Raw genomic sequence first — 20900 nt, forward strand, 5'->3', positions numbered from 1 at the left:
GGCATCCGAAGACCAGGAACGTAGTTCTCCAGTTCCATCCATGTTATGTTAAGAGAAATAAGCCAGGAAGAGTATGGTAAACAGGCGTGTTCTCACTCATATGTGGAAGCTAAAAGAGCTGACCTCATAGAAGTAAAAAGCACTACAGAGGAGACTAGAGGCTAGGAAGAGGAAGGGTAAGGGAGAGAGAGGGAGATATTTGATAAAAGGATACTAAATTACAGTTAAATAGGAGGAATAAGTTCCAGTGTTCTACACCACTGTAGGATGACTAAAGTTAGCAATTTTATATTACATATTTTCAAATAGCTGGAAGGAGGATATTGAATGTTCCCAACACAAAGAAATGATAGATGGCCAGGTGCAGTGGTTCACGCCTGTAATCCCAGTACTTTGGGAGGCTGAGGTGGGTGGATCACCTGAGGTCAGGAATTTGAGATCAGCCTGGTCAAAATGGCGAAACCCTGTCTCTACTAAAAATACAAAAATTAGTGGGACGTGGTGGTGGGTGCCTGTAATCTCAGCTACTCGGAAGGCTGAGACAGGAGAATCGCTTGAACCCGTAGGGCGGAGGTTGCAGTGAGCCGAGATCGCACCCCTGCACTCCAGCCTGGGCAACAGAGTGAGACAACGTCTCAAAAAAAAAAAAAAAAAAAAGAAAAAGAAAAAGAAAAAAAGAAATGATACATGTTTGAGACAATGGATATGCTAGTTATCTTGATCTGATCACTGTACATTTTATGTACTAAAACATCACTATGGTGCCCCATGAATATGTGTTAATTATTATCTGTCAATAAAAGAAGACAAGGAGAAACTGGACTTCTCTGAGGAAGTAAGAGGTAATGGTAATTTCTTGGATAAATGAAGTGGCAGCAAGCTGCAGAAGTCCTTCTTTCCATGAGCGGTGTGAACCGTGCTCATGAACACCCACAGGCATTGGCTGGGTAAAACAAAATGTGATCAATATCAAAATGCACAGGCTCGAGATTTTGGAGTCAATATGTGTTTAAATTGGCATATCATGCTAGTTATGTCTATATCTGCTCCCGTCTCAATCTTGAAATAATTCCCTCACTTAATGAGTTGTATTTTCCTCTTCTTGCAGCAATGAGATTCATGTCCAACGCTGCCCTGTTTGCGGCCTGAAAGCACATCAGGGAAGATATACACCTTCTCATTTAGGAAAGGAAAACTTAAACTCATCAGCTACTTGTGGGCTTTGTTTCCTTCCTTCCTTCCTCTCTCTCTCTCTTTCTTTCTTTCTTCAGAAAAGTCTCGCTCTGTTGTCCAGGCTGGAGTGCGATGGCATGATCTTGGCTCACTGCAACAACCTCCGCCTCACGGGTTCAAGCGATTCTCCCGCCTCAGCCTCTTGAGTAGCTAGAATTACAGGCACCCACCAATACGCCTGACTAATTTTTGTCTTTTTAGTAGAAGCAGGGTTTCACCATGTTGAGCAGGCTGGTCTCACGCTCCTGACCTCAAGTGGTCTGCCCGTCTCCGTTTCCCAAAGTGTTGGGATTACAGGCGTGAGCCATCGCACCTGGCCGGTTACTTTTCTACTGAAGGCAGTCTAGCTTGATGAGGATTGCAGAAAAGGCAGAACAGGGTCTGGAAACTGGATTCTGCAATTCTGTTTTCCACTAGAATTTTGCCTTGTTTCTTTTGAGAGAAAAGAAACCTAGAACACAGGAGGGCACCACGGACAGTGAATGTGTTAACCTAGAGTTGCGGTGCATTTACTGTCCCTGACAATATCTGCACTGCAGAAAGGATGTGGTTTTATTCTGCTCGACCCTCCAGTGACTGTCAAGTGCTTGGAGAGACTATGACATGTAATGACATGAAAGCAATTTCAGTGTCACAATTTATTTCTCTTGAATTCACTGCAGATTTCTAATTGTAGAAAATAATCTCGCCATGACAAAACTAGAGTGGACAAAAGTCTTTTAAACATCCCTTTCAAATATTAGGTCCAAGTAACAAAGACAAGAAAATGGCATGGCGGGGCGGGGGCGGGGCCGGGGGGGGAGAAGTTACATTCTATTCTCGAAAAAGGAAATCTACCCAGAGAAACCATTGTCTTAGTCTCTCTGGGCTGCTGTAATAGCATAGCCCGAGTGGATTATAAATAACAGAAATTTATTGCTCACAGTTCCAAGGCTTGGACTGGAATGCTGGACTTGGACTGCCCAGCCCAAGGCATGCCAGTAATGTCTATATCTGCTCCCTTCTCAAGAAGTAATGTCTATATCTACTCCCTTCTCAATCTCCCTTGAGATGAAGGTGAGCAGTAAGTTGCTTGGAACTGTGAGCAGTACATTTCTGATCAAGGTGCTGGCTGACATAGTGAGGTCCGGTTTTGTCATAGATGATGACTTCTTGTTTTGTTCTCACATGATAGAAGGGGCAAAGGAAAGGGGTCTCTTTCATAAAGGAATTAATCCTATTCACGAGGGCTTCACCTCCATGCCCTAATCTGCTCCTAAAGGCCCCACCTTTTTATTGCACTGGGGGGACACAGACATCCAGACCAGAGCAACCATCCCAGGAAAAGGGGTCTGGACAAGCATGGTTTTAGGTCCAAAGAGTTTCTTCAAAACGTACTTTTAACCTTTCACTAGGCCTTATGAATAAACACATTAAATCCAGTCCCCCCAAATCCTAATTAGCTGGAGGACATATTGTTTTCATTTTATTAAATGTACTGAAGCGAGCAAAATCCTTTAAATTCCCTGGGAAGCATTGTGGAGATAGGGGTTTGATCTCCGCTTGTACAGAGCTCATAGCCAGTAGCTGCAGAATCTATTATGGACTTGGGAAAATTACTTCACCTTTTCATTCTTTAGAATATGGAACTATCTGTTACTTGAGCTGAACTACCTGTAAGACAAGGAGGAAGGAGAGTGAATATTGTTATAGAGGGTAAAGCAAAGACTTAAGGGTTTACCTGGCTTTATCTAAATACTCTTTGATACCAAAAAAAATGATGGGAAATGTTACATCCTGCTGTTGATAAATGACTATAAACACTTTTGCAAAACTGAAATACATCATGTGCAGAGAAAATAGAACAAAAGTTAGGTATTACTGAATAAAATTAAACATCATAGTTGGAGTGTGGACTCTAGATTTTTGTGCTGAATCCTGAGTTTTGAGTGGAAAATACAGTATAGCAATGTTATTGAGGCTACAAGTATAAATAACATTTTTGAGCTTAATGGAAATAAAATATCTTAGTTTATCACTCTCAAAATAAATGAGCATTTGAAGAATGCTTTAATGTTGCTACTTAACTGACAAGCAGCCCTCCACTATCCCAGGGAATAATTTCTTGGAAATGATTTGCCAAGTTAACTTTTTTTTTTTTTTTTTGAGACAGAATCTTGTTGTGTCACCCAGGCTGGAGTACAGTGGCATGATCTTGGCTCTCAGCTCACTGCAACCTCCACCTCCTGGGTTCAAGCGATTCTCCTGCCTCAGCCTCCCAAGTAGTTGGGATTACAGGCACCTACCACCACGCCAGGCTAATTTTTGTATTTTTATTTTATTTATTTTGAGACGGAGTCTCGCTCCGTTGTCCAGGCTGGAGTGCAGTGGCACCATCTCAGCTCAACTGCAACCTCTGCCTCTTGGGTTCAAGTGATTTCCGGCTAATTTTTATATTTTTAGTAGAGATGGGGTTTTACCATGTTGGCCAGGCTGGTTTTGAACTCCTGTCCTCAAGTAATCTCCTGCCTCCGTCATTCAAAGTGCTGGGATTACAGGCATGAGCCACCGCACCCAGCAACAAGTTAATTTTTATAACAGGACACCAGATAGCTTAGACCAAAATGCTTTTAAGAATTGAGGTTTGTATCATTGAGGAGACAACCAAGATTCAGACCGAAGGGATATCTTGACTAGAAATTAGGTTAATGAGTATAACTTTCTGTGATTGTAAGGATTAATTTACATTAAGTAGACAGATTATTTGTTGTATTTTAAAAATTCATTGCTATCCGGGCATAGCTGATCCTGGGGAGCAGGATGAAGTAGAAGTTATTTTTCAGTTTTCTCATGCTTCTCTTAGGCAACTCGTGTCCTGTGCTTCCAAGAGATCCCCGTTTCTGATGCTTTCTGTCTGTTCAGATCCTCCAGCCAGGCCAGCCCTCCCAGAAGTCCTGCAGCAGTGAGCATCCCTCTTCTTCTCTATCCTCTCCAACATCCCGGTCCCCCTAGGCTCTCTGATTTCAGTGGGTTGTTAGGTAGAGTCATAGGATTAAATCAGCTCATACTACAAATTAATAATTCCTGACATGGGCTAATGGTGATTATAAGTTTAGGGCGTTTGCATAAAAAGAACAATGTTCTACTGAAGAAATAAACCTTTCATGGTGACATTTCAGTGGCTTTGAATGAGAACCCTTCCAGTGTCATTGTGACCCTGTTCCAGCGATCTATCTCCTAAAGAAACATTTATAGATCACCCACCTGCTCTGCTTTTATAATCATACTGTAAATCTCTCATTGATTCAAAATGATGGGGAGTAAAATGTTTGACTAATAAGTTACTGAGAGTTTGTGAGCTTGTATGAAACACAGCAATTACCAATTTCAAAGGATTCAAAGGCAGTCGAATATATTTTAATCCAATCACCTCAAATTCATTATGGAACGAGATAAGGTAACAAAATAGTCAACATGCTACTAAAATAGTTATTTTTAAATTTGGATTTTTTTTTCAGGATCTGACAGGGTTCAGAAATATCATTAGTGCATCTCAACTATTATTGTGAAAACAAATAATTTAGGCTGAACTGATACAGAAAGTTATGCTGCACATTAAACAATCTAACAATCACAGATTCCTCTTATTGACTGCCATTTTTTCCCTACAAATAGAATGTAGACTATGCAATTAAATTTTCTGAGGTCTTACCACTTTCAGATTATTTAAAACATTTTCTTTTTTTCTTTTCTCAACAATCATCACAGATCAAATTTCTTATTAGATGAAAACACTTCCATAAATTTGACGCCAGGTCCTAGTTTTTGTAAGGTTTTAAATAATTTCAGACACACACAGTGTTAAACTGATAAAAGGCCTGCTACAAAGTAGATGAATTTTCTCTTGGAATCTATTCTATAACCAAGTATTTTACATTACGCATAAGAAGTTGGTCTGCTGGTCAGACAGCTGAGGTAATGCTAGCAGGAAAGAGAATAGAAAATACCAGCTAACTATGAGGGAATCTATGCAGCTGTTGCAGGATTACTTTTACCTTCTTCAGACGCACGTTTTTCTTTCCATTTTGTGTAAAAACTTTGGTGGTTTGTAGAATTATGATTCCTCGTAAGGCTTTGGGACTTTGTTCATCCATCTCACCAAGTGTCTAAACAGAAGTCTACAGCACCAGCAGACACAGTAGTAAATCTGACTTAAATCAGAGGCACTCGTCACTTAAGGGGTCGCCAATGTACATCAGCTTCATATAAATCATGAAAACTTTCGGGAAATAGATGCTGTGCACCATTTATGCTGAACAGCAAAAAGTCCCCATGTTGGATTTCTATGCTCAGGTGATTTTTTGCATGGTTCACTGGGATTTCTATTCCATAATGAACTTTAAAACACAAATCAATTGCAAGAAAATCCACTTTGTTTAGTTAGCTGCAAGGGCTCACCAAAACAATTCACCTCTTTCAATGAACTGGGCCAGAGGTAGAAAATACATCAGTAGCGTGAAATTTGTTCTTGAAAAACTCATATTACTGTATCAACCTTCATTTTTAAAGATTATGTAATATTTGTTACTTCATATTTTAGGTAAATTATTTTCCCCTTGTGTCCTTATTTTATCTAACAGTGTAAATGCAATTGGTGCCGGCTATACTTCAATTGCTATTTTAAAATATGCCAATATGCCACTTCATACACATATTTATCATAGCTGTATCTATCACCTATCTATCTATCTATCTATCTATCTATCTATCTATCTATCTATCTATCTATCTATCTATCTATGTATCTATCTATCTATCTAAATTGTCCTTCTTTCAGGAAGTCAATTCTAATGGTCCTTCAAAAATATACTAATCAACTGAGGCAATTAATCTGCTGGTTCGCTCATTTTCTTCCCTGGTTACTGAACAACTCTTTAAGGAGCTGTAGCTTTACTGCATCTCAAGGGGTGAGGGGTATAACTGATTTTGTCTTTAACATCCCTGTTGGCAGAAACCATTCACTCAAAAGGGTGTTTACCACATGGCACATAGCTAATGTAGTAGTATCAGGTGCACCCAATCTTTTTTTGTAATCTTTTATATATATTTATAATTTTAGTTTTGTCTTGACAGTAAAGACAATTTTATTGTGGCAGGACTAACTCATGCTTCCAGCTCCAGATGTCTCAACAAGGACTGGTGGGGTACTACTATTAGGATTTTTGACTCAGCACTTAACACCTAACAACAGAACACACATGAGATCATATGCTCCCCCTTTCTCAGAGATTTTCAGACAGAGCTGAACTACTACTTGCCAGGGATATTGTAGAATAAATTTGTATAATACAAATCTTGAAATAAATCAGATACCCTCACATGTATTTTCCAACTCTGTGACTACACGCTTCTTTGAAAATCATTTGTTAATGTTAAGCCTGGCTGATACATCCCTTTTAGACCCACGCAGAACGCGGCATTCCAAAACCTGAAAAAAAAAAATTAACAGTTTGTTCTGGTCTTGAAAATAGGGATCAGCAAGAATTTCCTGTTAGGACAAAAGTTTCCTGTTTCCTCGTTTGTGATGACACGCTGTTAATTTTCCCATTTATGCCAGTGAAATCTGCTTAAATCCTTTTTTACCTGAGCAAACCTGTGGATGGCTACAAGCACTGTTTATTTGATAACTCACTCAGCTATTCGGTTTGCCTGTTTGGTCTGCCCTGCACAATACTGATTTGCCACCCATTTCTTTTGTTGCACTCTCCATTTGGTAGTCTCCTTTCTTGGTTCACTTATATACACTCCACAAAATCATCTCATCCAAGAGGAATTTCATTTTTGCTGTTTACTGATTGTCAAATGAACCTACTTAGCATGTTCTTGGATTTAGTGTTGTTTAGGTGCTTTGTGGCATTTCTGCTACTGATGCCTTCTCCCTGTGGAATGTTTTAGGGATGTGAGTTTCTTTCTTGGATTCTCTAAACCTAGCTCGATGTGATGTGCTAAAAATTATTTCTTGATATAGATTAAAATCGATTGCTATAAGATTTGTCAGTACAGAGTTAGGCTTCTGTAGTGGGACAAAATTATGCAGGTTTTAAATACAAATTACTTCATTTTTCTCTTTTCCCAAGAAATGCTGCAGATGCACAGGGTAGGGGTAAGAACAGACTGCAGGTTTTATACCACTGGAAAGAATGAGTCAAGCCACAGTTACACACCCTTCAGGTGGGACACAACACACATTCCACACACCTGTGCAAACCTTTTATTAAAGCATCAATCAAAATACAGGATGGATCACATGGTTTTCTGTTTTTGCTACTGTAATACCAACTTATGTATGAGTCATTTGTTTACATCTTTATTTTTAAAAGTGAGCATTTTACAGTTCACAAAATCACCAGATTGACATTTCTGTCTAGAGGCATTTTTCCATTTTCCAATTTTAACAAAGGACATCCAGAACTACTGAAATACAACAAACGAAATCTAAGTACAAGCATCTTCCTTGACTCTCACTGTTAGCAGCTCTATGGTGTCTGAGATACACATTTGGAGGCTATATATTGGCTAAATAAAAATAATTTATGCCAGAATATTCTCAGAACTATTTACTTTCTATTTTTACATTCTCTAGCTTCAATTTTGATTGTAGTATTCTTAGTATTAGCCTCTTTATAAGTTCCATCTCCAAAAAATCTGTTAAAGATCGTTATCATTCTCATATGATATCTTCTTGAATAAAAGATAAATGCTCAGTCCTTTAGAAAATACAATAAGCAATTGTTTTATTTGATTTTTCCCCCACAATTGATTTGTTTAACCCAAACCTGGTTGATCAATGAAGAAACCCCAAAAATGTCACTGGGAAAATAAACGGTGTTATCTACTAAAGGATTTTTTTAAATGACCAGTATCTTGATGCCCAAGATATGGGTGTGAAAATATGATGAGATTTGGTAGGTATTTAAAGACTACGAATAACTTGGTTTAAAAACCAAGAATAGAAACATTTATAGAATTACTCAAGTGACTGCCAAAGGATATGTGAAGAGCAATAAAGGAAAGTATCTGAACAATGCTAAGAAAACAGAGTATCTGAAATATAAGGTAAATGCTCCATTTTGGTACCAAATGAAACACTGAAAGGAAAAGAACCACAGGGACTACTACTGAAGAGTTTTAGCACTGATCAACACTGTATTTCCTAGGGCAGAATAAAAGGTATCTGGTTTGCCTTTCTAAACCATTTCTTCCAGCAGCTGGAATTGGTGTTTCTACAGTCAAGTCAATCTGTGTTGGCTGCACTGGGCTTAGAGTGTGCTGTTCAAAACATGCAAATGTCCTTTGTACCTGACATTTTCTTCATGTGCTAAAGAGCTGAGCAGATCCTAGATCACCAGTAAATAAAGATCCAAGCATTAGACTTGAAACATCTTACCAGTCCATTAAAATAATTTACATAGCCATGGTTAAATTCATTCAGTCTTTCTATCACATTGCTTTCTTGTTATCTCACACTTGCCCTTCAAAACAAAGTTTAGACAACATAGACTTGTGCAATTAAAAATGAAACAAACAATAAAAACAGATAAATGAGGAAAGGGGAATTCCGGAACCCCATTGTGTGAGATGTCAGGTCTTTCAGCCTTAGTTGTGAAAAAGGAATGCTCATAAGCATCCAAGACAAATCATTCTGGACATAATGACACAGCACAGTAATGCTTGGGATGGATGAGACATTCAGAGATTTTTAGAGCGATTTCTATAAGTTATATATCACATGTATCCCATTTGGTTCCTAGAGATTTTAGTCAAGTATTAGTATTTCTTTTTGCTAAGTATGGTATACAAAAAGATGAGGATAGTAGATGTGCCCTAAAGATATGAAAATATAATATATAAAACAAAACCATTATAAATTACATAGATTTTCCATATAAAATTGTTTTCCCCATTTAGAATAAATACCATCCAAGTTTACAGATCATCTAAGTGAATTAAATATACACACATATTTGAATCATTTTCAGGATTTCAAGAAAAACATTGCTAGAGATAGGACCAGGATGACTCAGAAGCCAGAAGTTGATTTTACGAATGACTACATACGACCCAAAGGACGAGGCTTTGGATTTAGTGTCAAGCTTTTAAAACTGCCCAAATGAGTCCAATGTGCATGAGTGTGTATGCACACACGTTCGGTCACGCTCACATGAATTACTATGAAGCTGAACAGTTCACTTTGTATTTGAAAAATCAGCTGAAAGTCGTGAGGTCTTCTGCATTTCATATTCTAGCAGGAGAGCCTCTCTTATTTCATAAAGAAGCTGTAGGATGGATAGGAAGAGTGTAGCATTTTTGGAAGGAGAAATTCCCATTTTAAGTCAACCTCCCTTTATGTCAGCTATTATCAAAACTGAGAGCATTACGATGCCTTAAAGAGGGAGAAAGTTTTGAAAATCTACATAAGCTCTTCCCACTGCAGTCTAAAGCAGCAAAACCAATCGGGAAACATTCTTTGGCCACGTATTTCTGCTCTTGCTCCACTGAAAATCTGCCCACTTTTAGCTTATTATCACTATTCAAGGTCTAGGTGGAATGGATGCCTTCTCCTGTTGCTTCCATGTGGAAACCTACACACGGGTTTGGGTGGAATGACAACGGAATAGAATGGGGTAACATTCATACATTATCACAAAATGAACGTAAGTCCTCTCTTGTCGCTTTGGGCATTTAAACCCATGGTAAATAATTTGTGGACCTCCATGAAAACTGGAAAATTTTTATATCCTAAGAGGTGGCGTTAAAACTTTTCCGCAACCCAAAAACATACGATGCTAGTCCCGAGAGCCTGAACAGGAGTCATACTTTCTCCTGATTTCTCACTGCTCATTTCTTTATGTGACTGCCCAAAGCACTTCTAACCAGAAGTTAACAGTTCAGTACTTTTCAAGAGATGTCTAATCAAACTCCATAACTAGTCCTATCACCTTCTATAACAGTTACCTATACATAAACAAATCAAGGCTAGGTTTAAAGCCAAGCCCACTGCCCTCAATTACAGAGCCAGATAATGTTTGTTGTAAAGTTTGGATGGCAAAAGCATCCAACTTCATGGACCCATTTTTTCTTGTCTCATGCAATGGGGGTAGGTTATCCTGGAAGACTGCAAACTTTCCACAAAACTATAAATGTTTCAAATAGAAGGGATCCTGTAGACCCTCGAGTACTACCTGCATATTTTACAGATGAAAAAGATCAAACCCCAGAGAGAGGAAGGGAGTTGTCCAAGGTCACTTCCTCAGATGATGACAGAGTGAGGACTAAACATCTGGGTCTACTCTCATCACCAATGTGGTCCATGCAATCTTGGACATCACAACCCCACTACCTGATGTGGCCAAGGCCCCTATGAGTGTATTAAGGTTACTGTCTCCTTTGCTCATTCTCACTGATATTAAATCTTAATTGAAGATGTGGTCCTAATGGTTTTTTTGGAAGGAGAAGATCCACAATTTGTTTAAAATGCTACGATTTCTCAAAACCAACATATTTAAGTAATGCAGCATGAAAATGTTAGGTGGACCGAGAGATGAATGCAAAAAACTTTAAAGTGATTGTGAAAAGGAGCAAGGATGTTAATATCGGTTTGGTTCTGTGAGACAGCAAGACCATTCCAATGGTGCTCAGAGCTCATCTCATCTGTCCCTTCTACAGATAAGGGACCTGAGGCCCAGACTTGTCCAAAGTCAGGCAGCTGGTTATTGGCACAGCCTTTGGATGACTAATTTTGTCTTCTTTCCATAAGGTCATGCACCTCACATATAACCACTTTCTTGCAGGACTGAATAATTATTCAACAATTTTGGCATAAAATTTGATGGCACAGTTCCCTTTGCTATTACCCTAACCTTTCGCTCTCCCCTTTAAGGACAACCAAGTCAGCTATGCAGTTCACAAAAAGTGGACCTTGTTATATGTCATCCAACAGCATTTGGTCCCTGCAAGCCTGTTTGGAAGCCAACCAATATTCTATAACCTACAGGAATACATTGAACCCTATGTCTTTGGAAGCAATACATTTTCCAGGTAAAGAATCAGTCTTTATTTGGAGGATGATGTAACTTCAACATAAAAAGTGACTTTCGTGGGTGGTGTGGGTATATTTAACCTTTTACAGTCTCCCTCTACATCTCAGCTGAACTCACCAAAAGGCTCTCTGAATCAGACAGGTAAACACATTTTTAACTATTAAAGTGCTATTCCGGGGCAAAGTTTTTCTCAGTTTCACAACAGCAGCTTCGTTGGAAACAAACAAAAAAAAGCAATCTATGAAAATAGGCCTGGGGAATGAAAAAAAAAAAAAAAACAAAAACAAACCTCATAACTACTTTGGAACATGACAAATGTAATGTGACTTGTAGATATCAGCCCTGGTACTGGTGACTGATACCAAAGTCTCTGAGGTACGTGTTCTAGGGAAAAATGAGGACAAAAATGGCAATGAGGACTAAACCAGAAAGAACAATTAGTATTAATAACAATGACCCCATTATAAAGGAACAGCGAAAGTAATCAAAACTGAGAAGAAAGTGCAAAAAACCCACGTACGTGCATTTGCTATTGTAGCAGACCTACACTTTTTAAAAGGAAAAGCAATGCAGGGTGCATTGGACAGGGTTCTTGAGCTCAGAATATCTTACAGTGGTGTACTCTTTGCCAAGAAGGCATCACCAATTAAGGTATTTGGCAGAGATCAGCCTCTAAAACTCATTATCACATAGACACCTTCTGTCTGATATCAATTCTGCACCCTGATGTTTCTCGCATCCTTTTCTACTGGGGAAATTCCAGTCCCATTCACTGCAGGCAGGTGTTTCTCCTTTTAAAGTGGCATCACTCCTACCTAAGGGATGAGAGTCTCCTGGTAAGGCTTAGCGGCAAGTGCGTACTACATCTGTATTACAAGGAGCAGCCCCTGATTTTCTTGATATGCATAGCTTTTCGGGGTTGGTATTAGACATGGCTTTCGTAAATAATGCAGGTGTTTTTGTCGTGTGTCACTGCTGGCTCTGTGGCCTCCAGGTAAGCTGGCGGCAGTACCTTATCTGGTACCTCAACAGGTGTTGGCTCTTCTGATGTTAGCTCGGTGGATGTGACATCAGTAGAAGGCTCTGCAGTTTCAGGGGAATGTTCAGCCGACGGTTCTGTCTCCTCTACATCTTTGACTTCAAACTGTCCACCCTCTTGGTCATCTGCATGCTCTTTTTTGGACTGTGGGTGAACTGACACCTTGATGGCAATTTGCTGAGGCTGCTCATGCAGCGATGAGGCGTCCGAGTCGGCGGCGGGGGAGTCGCTCCGCTTCAGAGAGTTGGGGATTGTGTAGACCTCATCCCTGTCTGCAGCCTCCTGGCCCTCTGGAGTATGCCTCACAAAATTCTGCCCCTGCTCCTCCAGCCCAACCACCTCCATAATCTCCTCCATGATAGTCCTGCAGTTCATAATGAGAGGCGGCAGAGGCACGCTCCTGGCGAGCTCTTCGATGTAGCGGGCGAACTCCATGGTTTTGAACTGGGTGACTTTGGCAAGCTCTAGAGTTTTGGCAGAGGTGATGATGGGGATGCGCTTGGCGATCTCGAATGCCTTCTGCAGCTTCTCTGCACCTTCGGTCCTAAAGAACTCATTGATGGCCTTCTCGGTCTTCTTTAGGTGGCTGCTCATCATGCACAGGCGGGTGATATTGAGGACCATGACGATGGTGAAGGCCACCAGGCACACGACCATGTAGTAGACACCCATGTCTCCAGAGGTGAAGATGACGCGCAAGGTCACCGTGTTGTTCACAGTGCCGTAGATGTTAGAAGCCACGCACGTGTATTTACCTCGGTCTGAGAAGGATACCTTGGTGATGTTCAGAAGGCCGCTGTCGTGCATTTGCCATTTTCCTGTCGGAAGGGAGAGAAGAAAATTCAACTAAGGACACAGAGCTCCCATGACTACAAACTGATACGTTTCTAAGAATATCTACTACTGTGAACATCTACTTCACGTGCTTACTATGTGGCAGGCGGTGACATGCATCAGCTCATTGAATCCTCACAATAACTCTGCAAGGTGGCCCCTGACACTGCCTTTGTTTTACAGGATGAGAAAACTGAGGCACAGTCAGGTTAGACAACATTCCCAAGGGCACCAGCTTGGAAGCCGTAGAACTGGAAGATGAACTCGAGTTCCAGAGGCTGCACTCTTAACTACCAAACCATATTGTCTAACTCTACATCCTAGTGAAAAATGAGAGAAATAATCTGGAAAATGCTGTGCTCTTATTGAAGAGTTCCTTAACTTTAAAAGCAACTGATTCTCTAACCTGCCAGTAAGCATGCCTCTATTGAATATATGTTCACTGGGGAGGTTAATGCAATTAAATTATTTACCTGAGTTTCTCTAATTTAAGACTGAAGTAATCCTTGTATGATCTCAGTTAATGAAAACATAATTTGTGTCATTCATTTTGAGACTCCGCAATTATCTATACTATTTAAAGTTACAAGCTAACAATGTGAGTATTCAGAGGCTGGATAGGAATTAATATCAATTTGGTTTAGCCTTGCAAATAAATTACAGATCCATCAAGTTGAAAATAAGCTTGACACGAAGGAGGACACATATTGATAATACATGCGAGTTTTCTTATCCCCACTGCCCTCTCTGGAAAGGATCTAGCATCGCCTCTGGAATGGTATTTTGAATCCAGTGAAACACTTTGGTTTGAATTTAGCCTGCTCATCTACCTGCAGGTCAAAGACCCCTGTGAAACATGATACTAGGTGTGGCTTCAGGGTGTTAGGTCTGAGCCCTTCTGAAACCCTGCTACCACCCTGGACTGTCCCATAGAGCAAATGAAGATCCCAGTTAGGTTTTTGGGGAGTTCTAAGGAACAGGCAGATATTTCTCCATAAAAACATTCTAGTTCCAGGAGCCGACTAGAGAAACCTTTCCTGAGAGCTGGGGCAACTGAACATATAGTTTCCTTTTAAGTATCTATTATTGCACTGTATATTATTTGTTTGCTCTTCTTATGGTATTGTTTTAATTCCAATAGAAGGCCTGGTAATTCCCAAAAGCATTTTTGTTTTGTTTTGTTAACCCAGTGGACTATGGAATAAGGCAACAGAAGGCCTGTTCTCCCGCAGTGTCCTCTGCTCCAAGGAACTTTCTTAAGGAAGCTGGACGCGCCAATGAGGTACCTCCTGGGGTTCTACAGTTCCTCCTGCCCACTGGCCAAGGCGAATCCGGCGGGAGCCTCTTGGTGGATGTTGTCACATGACTGTGCCTTCTGAAAGAACATCTGTGAAGAGCAGTTTCTGGTATCCCTGAGTAACCCTCTTCTAACAATTCAGTCAGTGTATTTCCTCCAAGAGTAGAAAACACTGGTTTGGAAAATCGAGTGAATTTTCAGCTTCTTGTGAATGTGTATGAACAAACCAACCTACTCGGTCTGTGAAATTCTCGCTAATTCAGATGGGGCATGGGCAAGGCTTCTACCACTTTCATTCCAGGAACACAGATTTTGATATTTCAGCTGCAGATTTATTCAAATATACAATGACCTGAGGCCAGGAAAGTTACCTTGTCAATTTATTTTCTTATAATTTGCACGTCTCATAAAAGTAGACTGCAGCAGGCATGGACAAAAATAGAACAAAACTCTAACTGATTGAAAGCTTATTCCATACAGAAGACATTGGGTTCTAGAGACTTACAGGCTATGCTTGCAGTTTCTCATATTTACCTTCCTTTTGTTGGAAAATATAGCAGAAAATAGAGTGGAGGAGGGTGAGAAGGTGAGGTTATTTGTGTGAAGAATGGTTAGGATCAGTTTGTTTACCTCTTCCCCATCTGTACCACTTTTTGGAACAATTATCTACAAATATAAGGAAAAAGTTGTCTGAACCTGGATACAGAAGAAGAGAGCACTAACAAGACAGGCATCTGATGGTAATATCAACAGCTTTTCCCCCAAACCTAAGTAACAACTTTAGTAATAATTATGTTCTAAGTGTTACAGAAACAAAATGTGAAAATACTAGTTACAACATCCCAATGCTTTCCTCTTTGAATATTCAAAAATGTTTCTGAACGTGAACTTTTAGTTTTCAGATATGCTTTTGTCTACTGATCTAATCTACAACCAAACAGTTCAATTCAGACAACTCCTTATAGACCCTTCAAACGTTTCTTGTGACATTGTTAAAAGGGGCATAGCTTGGAATCTCATGCAGTCTAATTCGGTGACATGTGTAGTTCGTTTTGGACAAACCTGTGAGATGTCTAACAGATACATTATTACTTAGGAGTATATTTAGATTCTTAACCCAGCACAGTGGGTCCCCAGACTTAATGGTTTTCATATACTTTATCCAACACTTAATTTTATTTATTCTGAAAGTTTAAAGCCCAGCCATGTATCTGTGAACTATATTAACTATAAACTATGACAAATATGAGTGCACATATTATAATCCTAAAGCAGTTGGGTTATTACCTATAGCACTGTACGCTAACAAACTAGCTAAATGAGATCATCACAGCTCTCTCTGCCAGCAATTTCCTGTTTCCAATGGAGGACAAGGATACCAAAACGCCTCTTTCGTTTTCAGTCCATTACTAGATTCCTCTTGAAACAATCATCTTTATTTTATGGCTAAGGTAAAATTTTTTTTTTTTTTTTTTTTTTTTTTTTTTTTTTTTTTTTTGAGACGGAGTCTCGCTCTGTCCCTCAGGCTGGAGTGCAGTGGCCGGATCTCAGCTCACTGCAAGCTCCGCCTCCCGGGTTCACGCCATTCTCCTGCCTCAGCCTCCCGAGTAGCTGGGACTACAGGCGTCCGCCACCTCGCCCGGCTAGTTTTTTGTATTTTTAGTAGAGATGGGGTTTCACTGTGTTAGCCAGGATCGTCTCCATCTCCTGACCTTGTGATCCACCCGCCTCAGCCTCCCAAAGTGCTGGGATTACAGGCGAGAGCCACCGCGCCCAGCCTTTTTTTTTTTTTTTTTTTTTTTTTTTTTGATACGGAGTCTTGCTCTGTTGCCCAGGCTGGAGTGCAGTGGCGCGATCTCGGCTCACTGCAAGCTCTGCCTCCCGGGTTCACGTCATTCTCCTGCCTCAGCCTCCCGAGTAGCTGGGACTACAGGCGCCCGCCACCTCGCCCGGCTAATTTTTTTGTATTTTTAGTAGAGACGGAGTTTCACCGTGTTAGCTAGGATGGTCTCCATCTCCTGACCTCGTGATCCGCCCACCTCAGCCTCCCAAAGTGCTGGGATTACAGGCGTGAGCCACCGTGCCTGGCCAGGTTAATGTCATGTTAATGTCACTTAGAATTCTGTTGAGTGAGATATGGTAAAATGAGTATGTGACCTGGATGAGAATATACTATTACCAGACCACAAAGCAAGTCCAAGTTTTTACAAGTCAACACAGTTCTAAGACTAGCATAGAAGAAAACTAAGGTCCTGCAGCCTCGAAGGTTATGTCTGTATTCCCCACCCCCTTTTTTTGTAAAGGCCAATACATTAATTTGCTCCGGGAACCAAGACTCCAAATATATCCTCTCAGCCTCAGCCTGCCCTTCCATTAGTGAAAAATAAAGATTTCTGCACATTCCACTGCCATATACAGCTCTGAAAACTAAGGATGGTGCAAATTGTGTTTGGAGACTCCTCCCACATCAGCTTTGGACTCATGCTCAAGAAGAATCTCCATCCACACGGCACCTGTCCAGACAGGAACATCTCGAAAACGTTCTTGCTGCTGCAAGTTACCATTTGCATCCGTCTATAAATACCTGGCCCTGCCACTCATTCTAGAAGGGTCCCGACTTCAGCTGCCAGAAAGTTATACGAACACCTACGGTGACTATCACACATCTTCGGTGCTTTACACGTGAAGTGGGGATACACAGTGCAGCCCCCATGCATTTTAAACTGTAACTGAGTGGGAATGTCAAGCTTATGCACTGAATGTTCATGAAGCTGCATCACTTCAGCACAAATAAAACCCAAAATGTCAGCAGTGGATGCCAACTCAGTTCTACATGCGATGATTTTGGAGGAAACAACGGAGGCAGCCATTTCGCTATGACCTTCTGAATAGAAGAAGAAAGACTCTCAGGCTCCTCCTGCACTTGGGCTCAGTCACACACTTCCTGTTCCTTGAGCAGACTGTAGCCACGCCCCCTCCCCCCCCCCCCCCCCCCGGAAATGCCCTTCGTCCATCCCCTGTCTCTCTGCTCCTGTTCTGGAAGGTGATGCACACCTGAGGCTTTAGACTAAAATGCTCACACAAGCTGCAGGACAAAGGCTGCTGCATCTCATGTCTCCTGGAGACTAGAAATTGCCAGAGACCTGTCACCGTCTTCACCAAGAAACTCCAGGCACAAGAGTTAAAGATGAAAATCTCCTAGAGGTGGGTAACAGTGTTGTGGTGATAGTCTCTCCTTTGCAAAGACAAAAGCTAGCAGATGTTGTTTCTGAGCTGTACTGCAGCGCACGGGTTATGCCACACAACAAAGCTGACATTTGTAGAAGGGCAGTGATCTTTTTTTTATCTTGTTCACTAATTCAGTCAACAAATATCATTGAGCAAACTGTCTATGTTCCAAGCTCCATGCTGGATGATGAGAACACAAAGATGAGTTAGACATGACCCCTGACTGCAATAAAAAAAATCAAGTTCCAAAGGAAAAACAGACACTGAGACACAACCACAGCATCATGTGGTAAGTATAATGGCATCTGGGAGGGACTAAAAGGGACAGAGAGCAAGGGCTTCCTAGAGGAGGCCACTGCTAACCCAGATCCGCTGGCACAGGTAGGGAGAGGAATGGGAGTAAAAGAGAAAGAACTTTTGAGGTCACAGGGAGCACATGAGCACGAGAGAGAACACTGTGAGCCGCTGGAGCTGACCACTAGAAAACCGAGAAGGGCTCAGATGGAGGAAGGCAGGGCCGGATTACAGGAGGGCCCCCAAATGTGCAAGAGCTTTATATCTACCCTGCAGGAGAACGGGAGCCCCGCCTGCTTCCCAACCTCATTTACATGACTTTTCCCCTGACAGGTTTGCCTTACTGTATTTCTTAAGAGGGGCCACAGGACCTTCCCACATGCTCCCTTTCGCCTGCAAGACCTCCTTTCTCCCCACCCCAAGTCCCAGGCTCACACACTTACCCCAGTTAAGACCCCATCCTCAAGTCTTGCTCCATTTCCCAATAAGGCCTTGCGTGAACTCTGATTAAATCAGTGGAGGAAACCTGAAAGTCCAGAAGCAGATGCAGCCAAGCATAGGAAGTTTAAAGATGAAGATGACTGCGTTTCAAATTGCGGGGTTGGGGGTGGGGTGGGGTGGAAGACTATTGGGATAGATGACTGTTCATTTGCAAGAAAATAAAGGCAAATTCCTACTTTATGTGATACATAAAAATAAATTCCAACTACTCTGAAGATCTAAATGTAAAATTAAAAGTATAAAATTAATAGAGGATATAAAATATTTTTATAACCTTGAAATAGGAAGTCCTTTTTAAAGCATTTCAAGCACCTCAGAAGCTGTAAAGGAAAACACCAGTGGATCAGATTTCCACTAAATTAATTTTTTTCGCTATAAAATATGCCATATTAAAGTTAAAAGCAAATGACGAACTGGGAGAAAATTCTAGAATGTTTGACAGACAAATGCTTAATGACTCTAAAACATAATGAACAGCTATAAATCAAGCAAGTCAAGACAAACCCAAAAGAAAAAACAGGAAAAGGCTAGGAACAGATCATTGGCAAAAACAAGAAATGTGAATGGTGTCTGTGTAGAAAATCACTAATATGTAAATTATGATTACATTTATAGAGATTACAGTCATTTTTAAAACAACTTTTTCATCTCTCAGGTTGCCAGAATATAGGGGAGTCGCTAATGACATTGCCGGCAGTGGAAAGTGACGGCTGCCTGGCTGGGTAGGTGTGAGGGGCAGGCCCAGTAGCTCATGGCCCTTCTATCACACACAACTCACTGCAGCCTGGATGGCCGACTCCTGCCTAGCTCAGCCTTCTTTCATTAATGCTTTTCCTTTTTTTTTTTTTAATGTTGCTGAGAATGTAGGGTAAGGGACACTCCCATACTCCCATGCACTGCAGGTAGTCGTCAGGCTGGTAACAATGTTGGAAGGTTGATTTGATCACAACTTAAAATGAAAGTAGCCTATGACTCACTCTTAGACTTCTTGAAATTCTTCAAATCAGGCAAGCCTAGGTTGACTGGAAAAACAGTAATGATGTAAACAAACCAAGGTAATATAAAAATATCTTTTTAAGAACAGTGTTTCTTCCCAGGGACATAGTTCAGAGCTTTCCTCCCCAGCTCACTTTCTCTGGGAGAAGCCATAACCGTGGTCAGTTCCACACCAGGAAAGCAGCTGACCTGAGATGCCCACGTGGTATGGCCCAATGTCTCCTCAACAGGACAGTGCCAGGTAGCCCATCTAGCAATGAGAGAAGAGATCAACAGCATCCTATGGTTACAATTAAACCTGTAAACAGCAAGAGATTCTACAGTCCAGGGGTGACTGTGACTTAGTGTGAAACCAACATACAACAACATCAGAACTAATGCTCACACAAACAACTTCTGAGTAAATTATTGCTGTACAGCAAGAAGCAGCAATGAGCAATGCATTCTGAACTGAAGAATCACACGGGAAGTGAGAGCACAACCTCCACAGATCCTGTAATCATAGCTTTTCTCCAAACATCACTTCTACCGAAACCTTAAATCTTTCCAGGTTTACCTTAGGATCACTGAGCATTAAAAATTACATATTCAACTTGAGAAAGCTGACTGAAAAAACAATTAACATTATACCCAAATGCTAAGCTCTTAAAATTTCCAATCACTTATTTGAAAAAAAGGACCTGTTTTTCCTCACAGACATCTTTTTATGAATGCGTGTGTGTAAACAGTGACGGACGTGTGGTTTGTCTATATTCCCAATGAGTGGTATAAACGGATTAAAACTGTATTCACGATCCTGTTTAGACACTTTGGCTCTTAAGCCTCACACACCCATGCTTTTCCAGGAGAAGAATTTAAATCTGCCAAAATAAGTATGTTAGTTTCTTGAAACCAACTTAAAAACATTCAGATAGTGAGAGTTCCAATAAATGTTTATGCAAACAATAAATGAAATACAACATTCACTCAAACAAGGGTTGCATAGAATCAGCACCCTTCAAAGCAGCACAAGATGTGTGCGTATGTGTTTGTGTCTATAAATGTGGCACATATTTTGTGAAATATAGGCTACTGAAGAGCAAGGATTCATGCCTTTTTACCAAACATAATTGAAAGCAAATTTAGCACTGCACGGCTGCACCTGTGACAAGGCTTCTGCAGAAGATGACAGCTCCTTGAAGCCACTGGAGCATCAGGTTATGAATCCGAGAAGCTGCAAGTGCTCTTGTGCCTTCCCAGCCCCACCCACAACCCTCCCAAGAGACCTCTTCAGAGAGGACTGGGGCAGCTCTAACAAGCTATTTCTTACATCATGCGGAGCAAAGGTGGCCTGGGATAATACAGGCTTAGCGAAGCTTTCAACTCAGGAAGGTGGGGATGGAAGGATTTTGCTGTTCAG

General features: G+C 40.9%; 1 protein-coding gene across 3 annotated transcripts in view; it reads right to left on the reverse strand.

The window, feature by feature from the left end:
- Nucleotides 1-7467: 7467 nt before the first annotated feature.
- Nucleotides 7468-20900, reverse strand: part of MFAP3L (microfibril associated protein 3 like) — a 40289-nt gene continuing 26856 nt past the window's right edge. For all 3 annotated transcript variants that reach the window (XM_015451031.4, XM_045393053.3, XM_005556293.5), the window contains one exon: nt 7468-13169. In XM_015451031.4, coding sequence (XP_015306517.1) covers nt 12238-13158 — 921 coding nt within the window. In that variant the 5' untranslated portion in view covers nt 13159-13169 and the 3' untranslated portion in view covers nt 7468-12237. The remainder of the gene's footprint in view (nt 13170-20900) is intronic.

The sequence above is a fragment of the Macaca fascicularis genome, chromosome 5 (genome assembly GCF_037993035.2).
Source record: "Macaca fascicularis isolate 582-1 chromosome 5, T2T-MFA8v1.1".
NCBI lineage: Eukaryota > Metazoa > Chordata > Mammalia > Primates > Cercopithecidae > Macaca > Macaca fascicularis.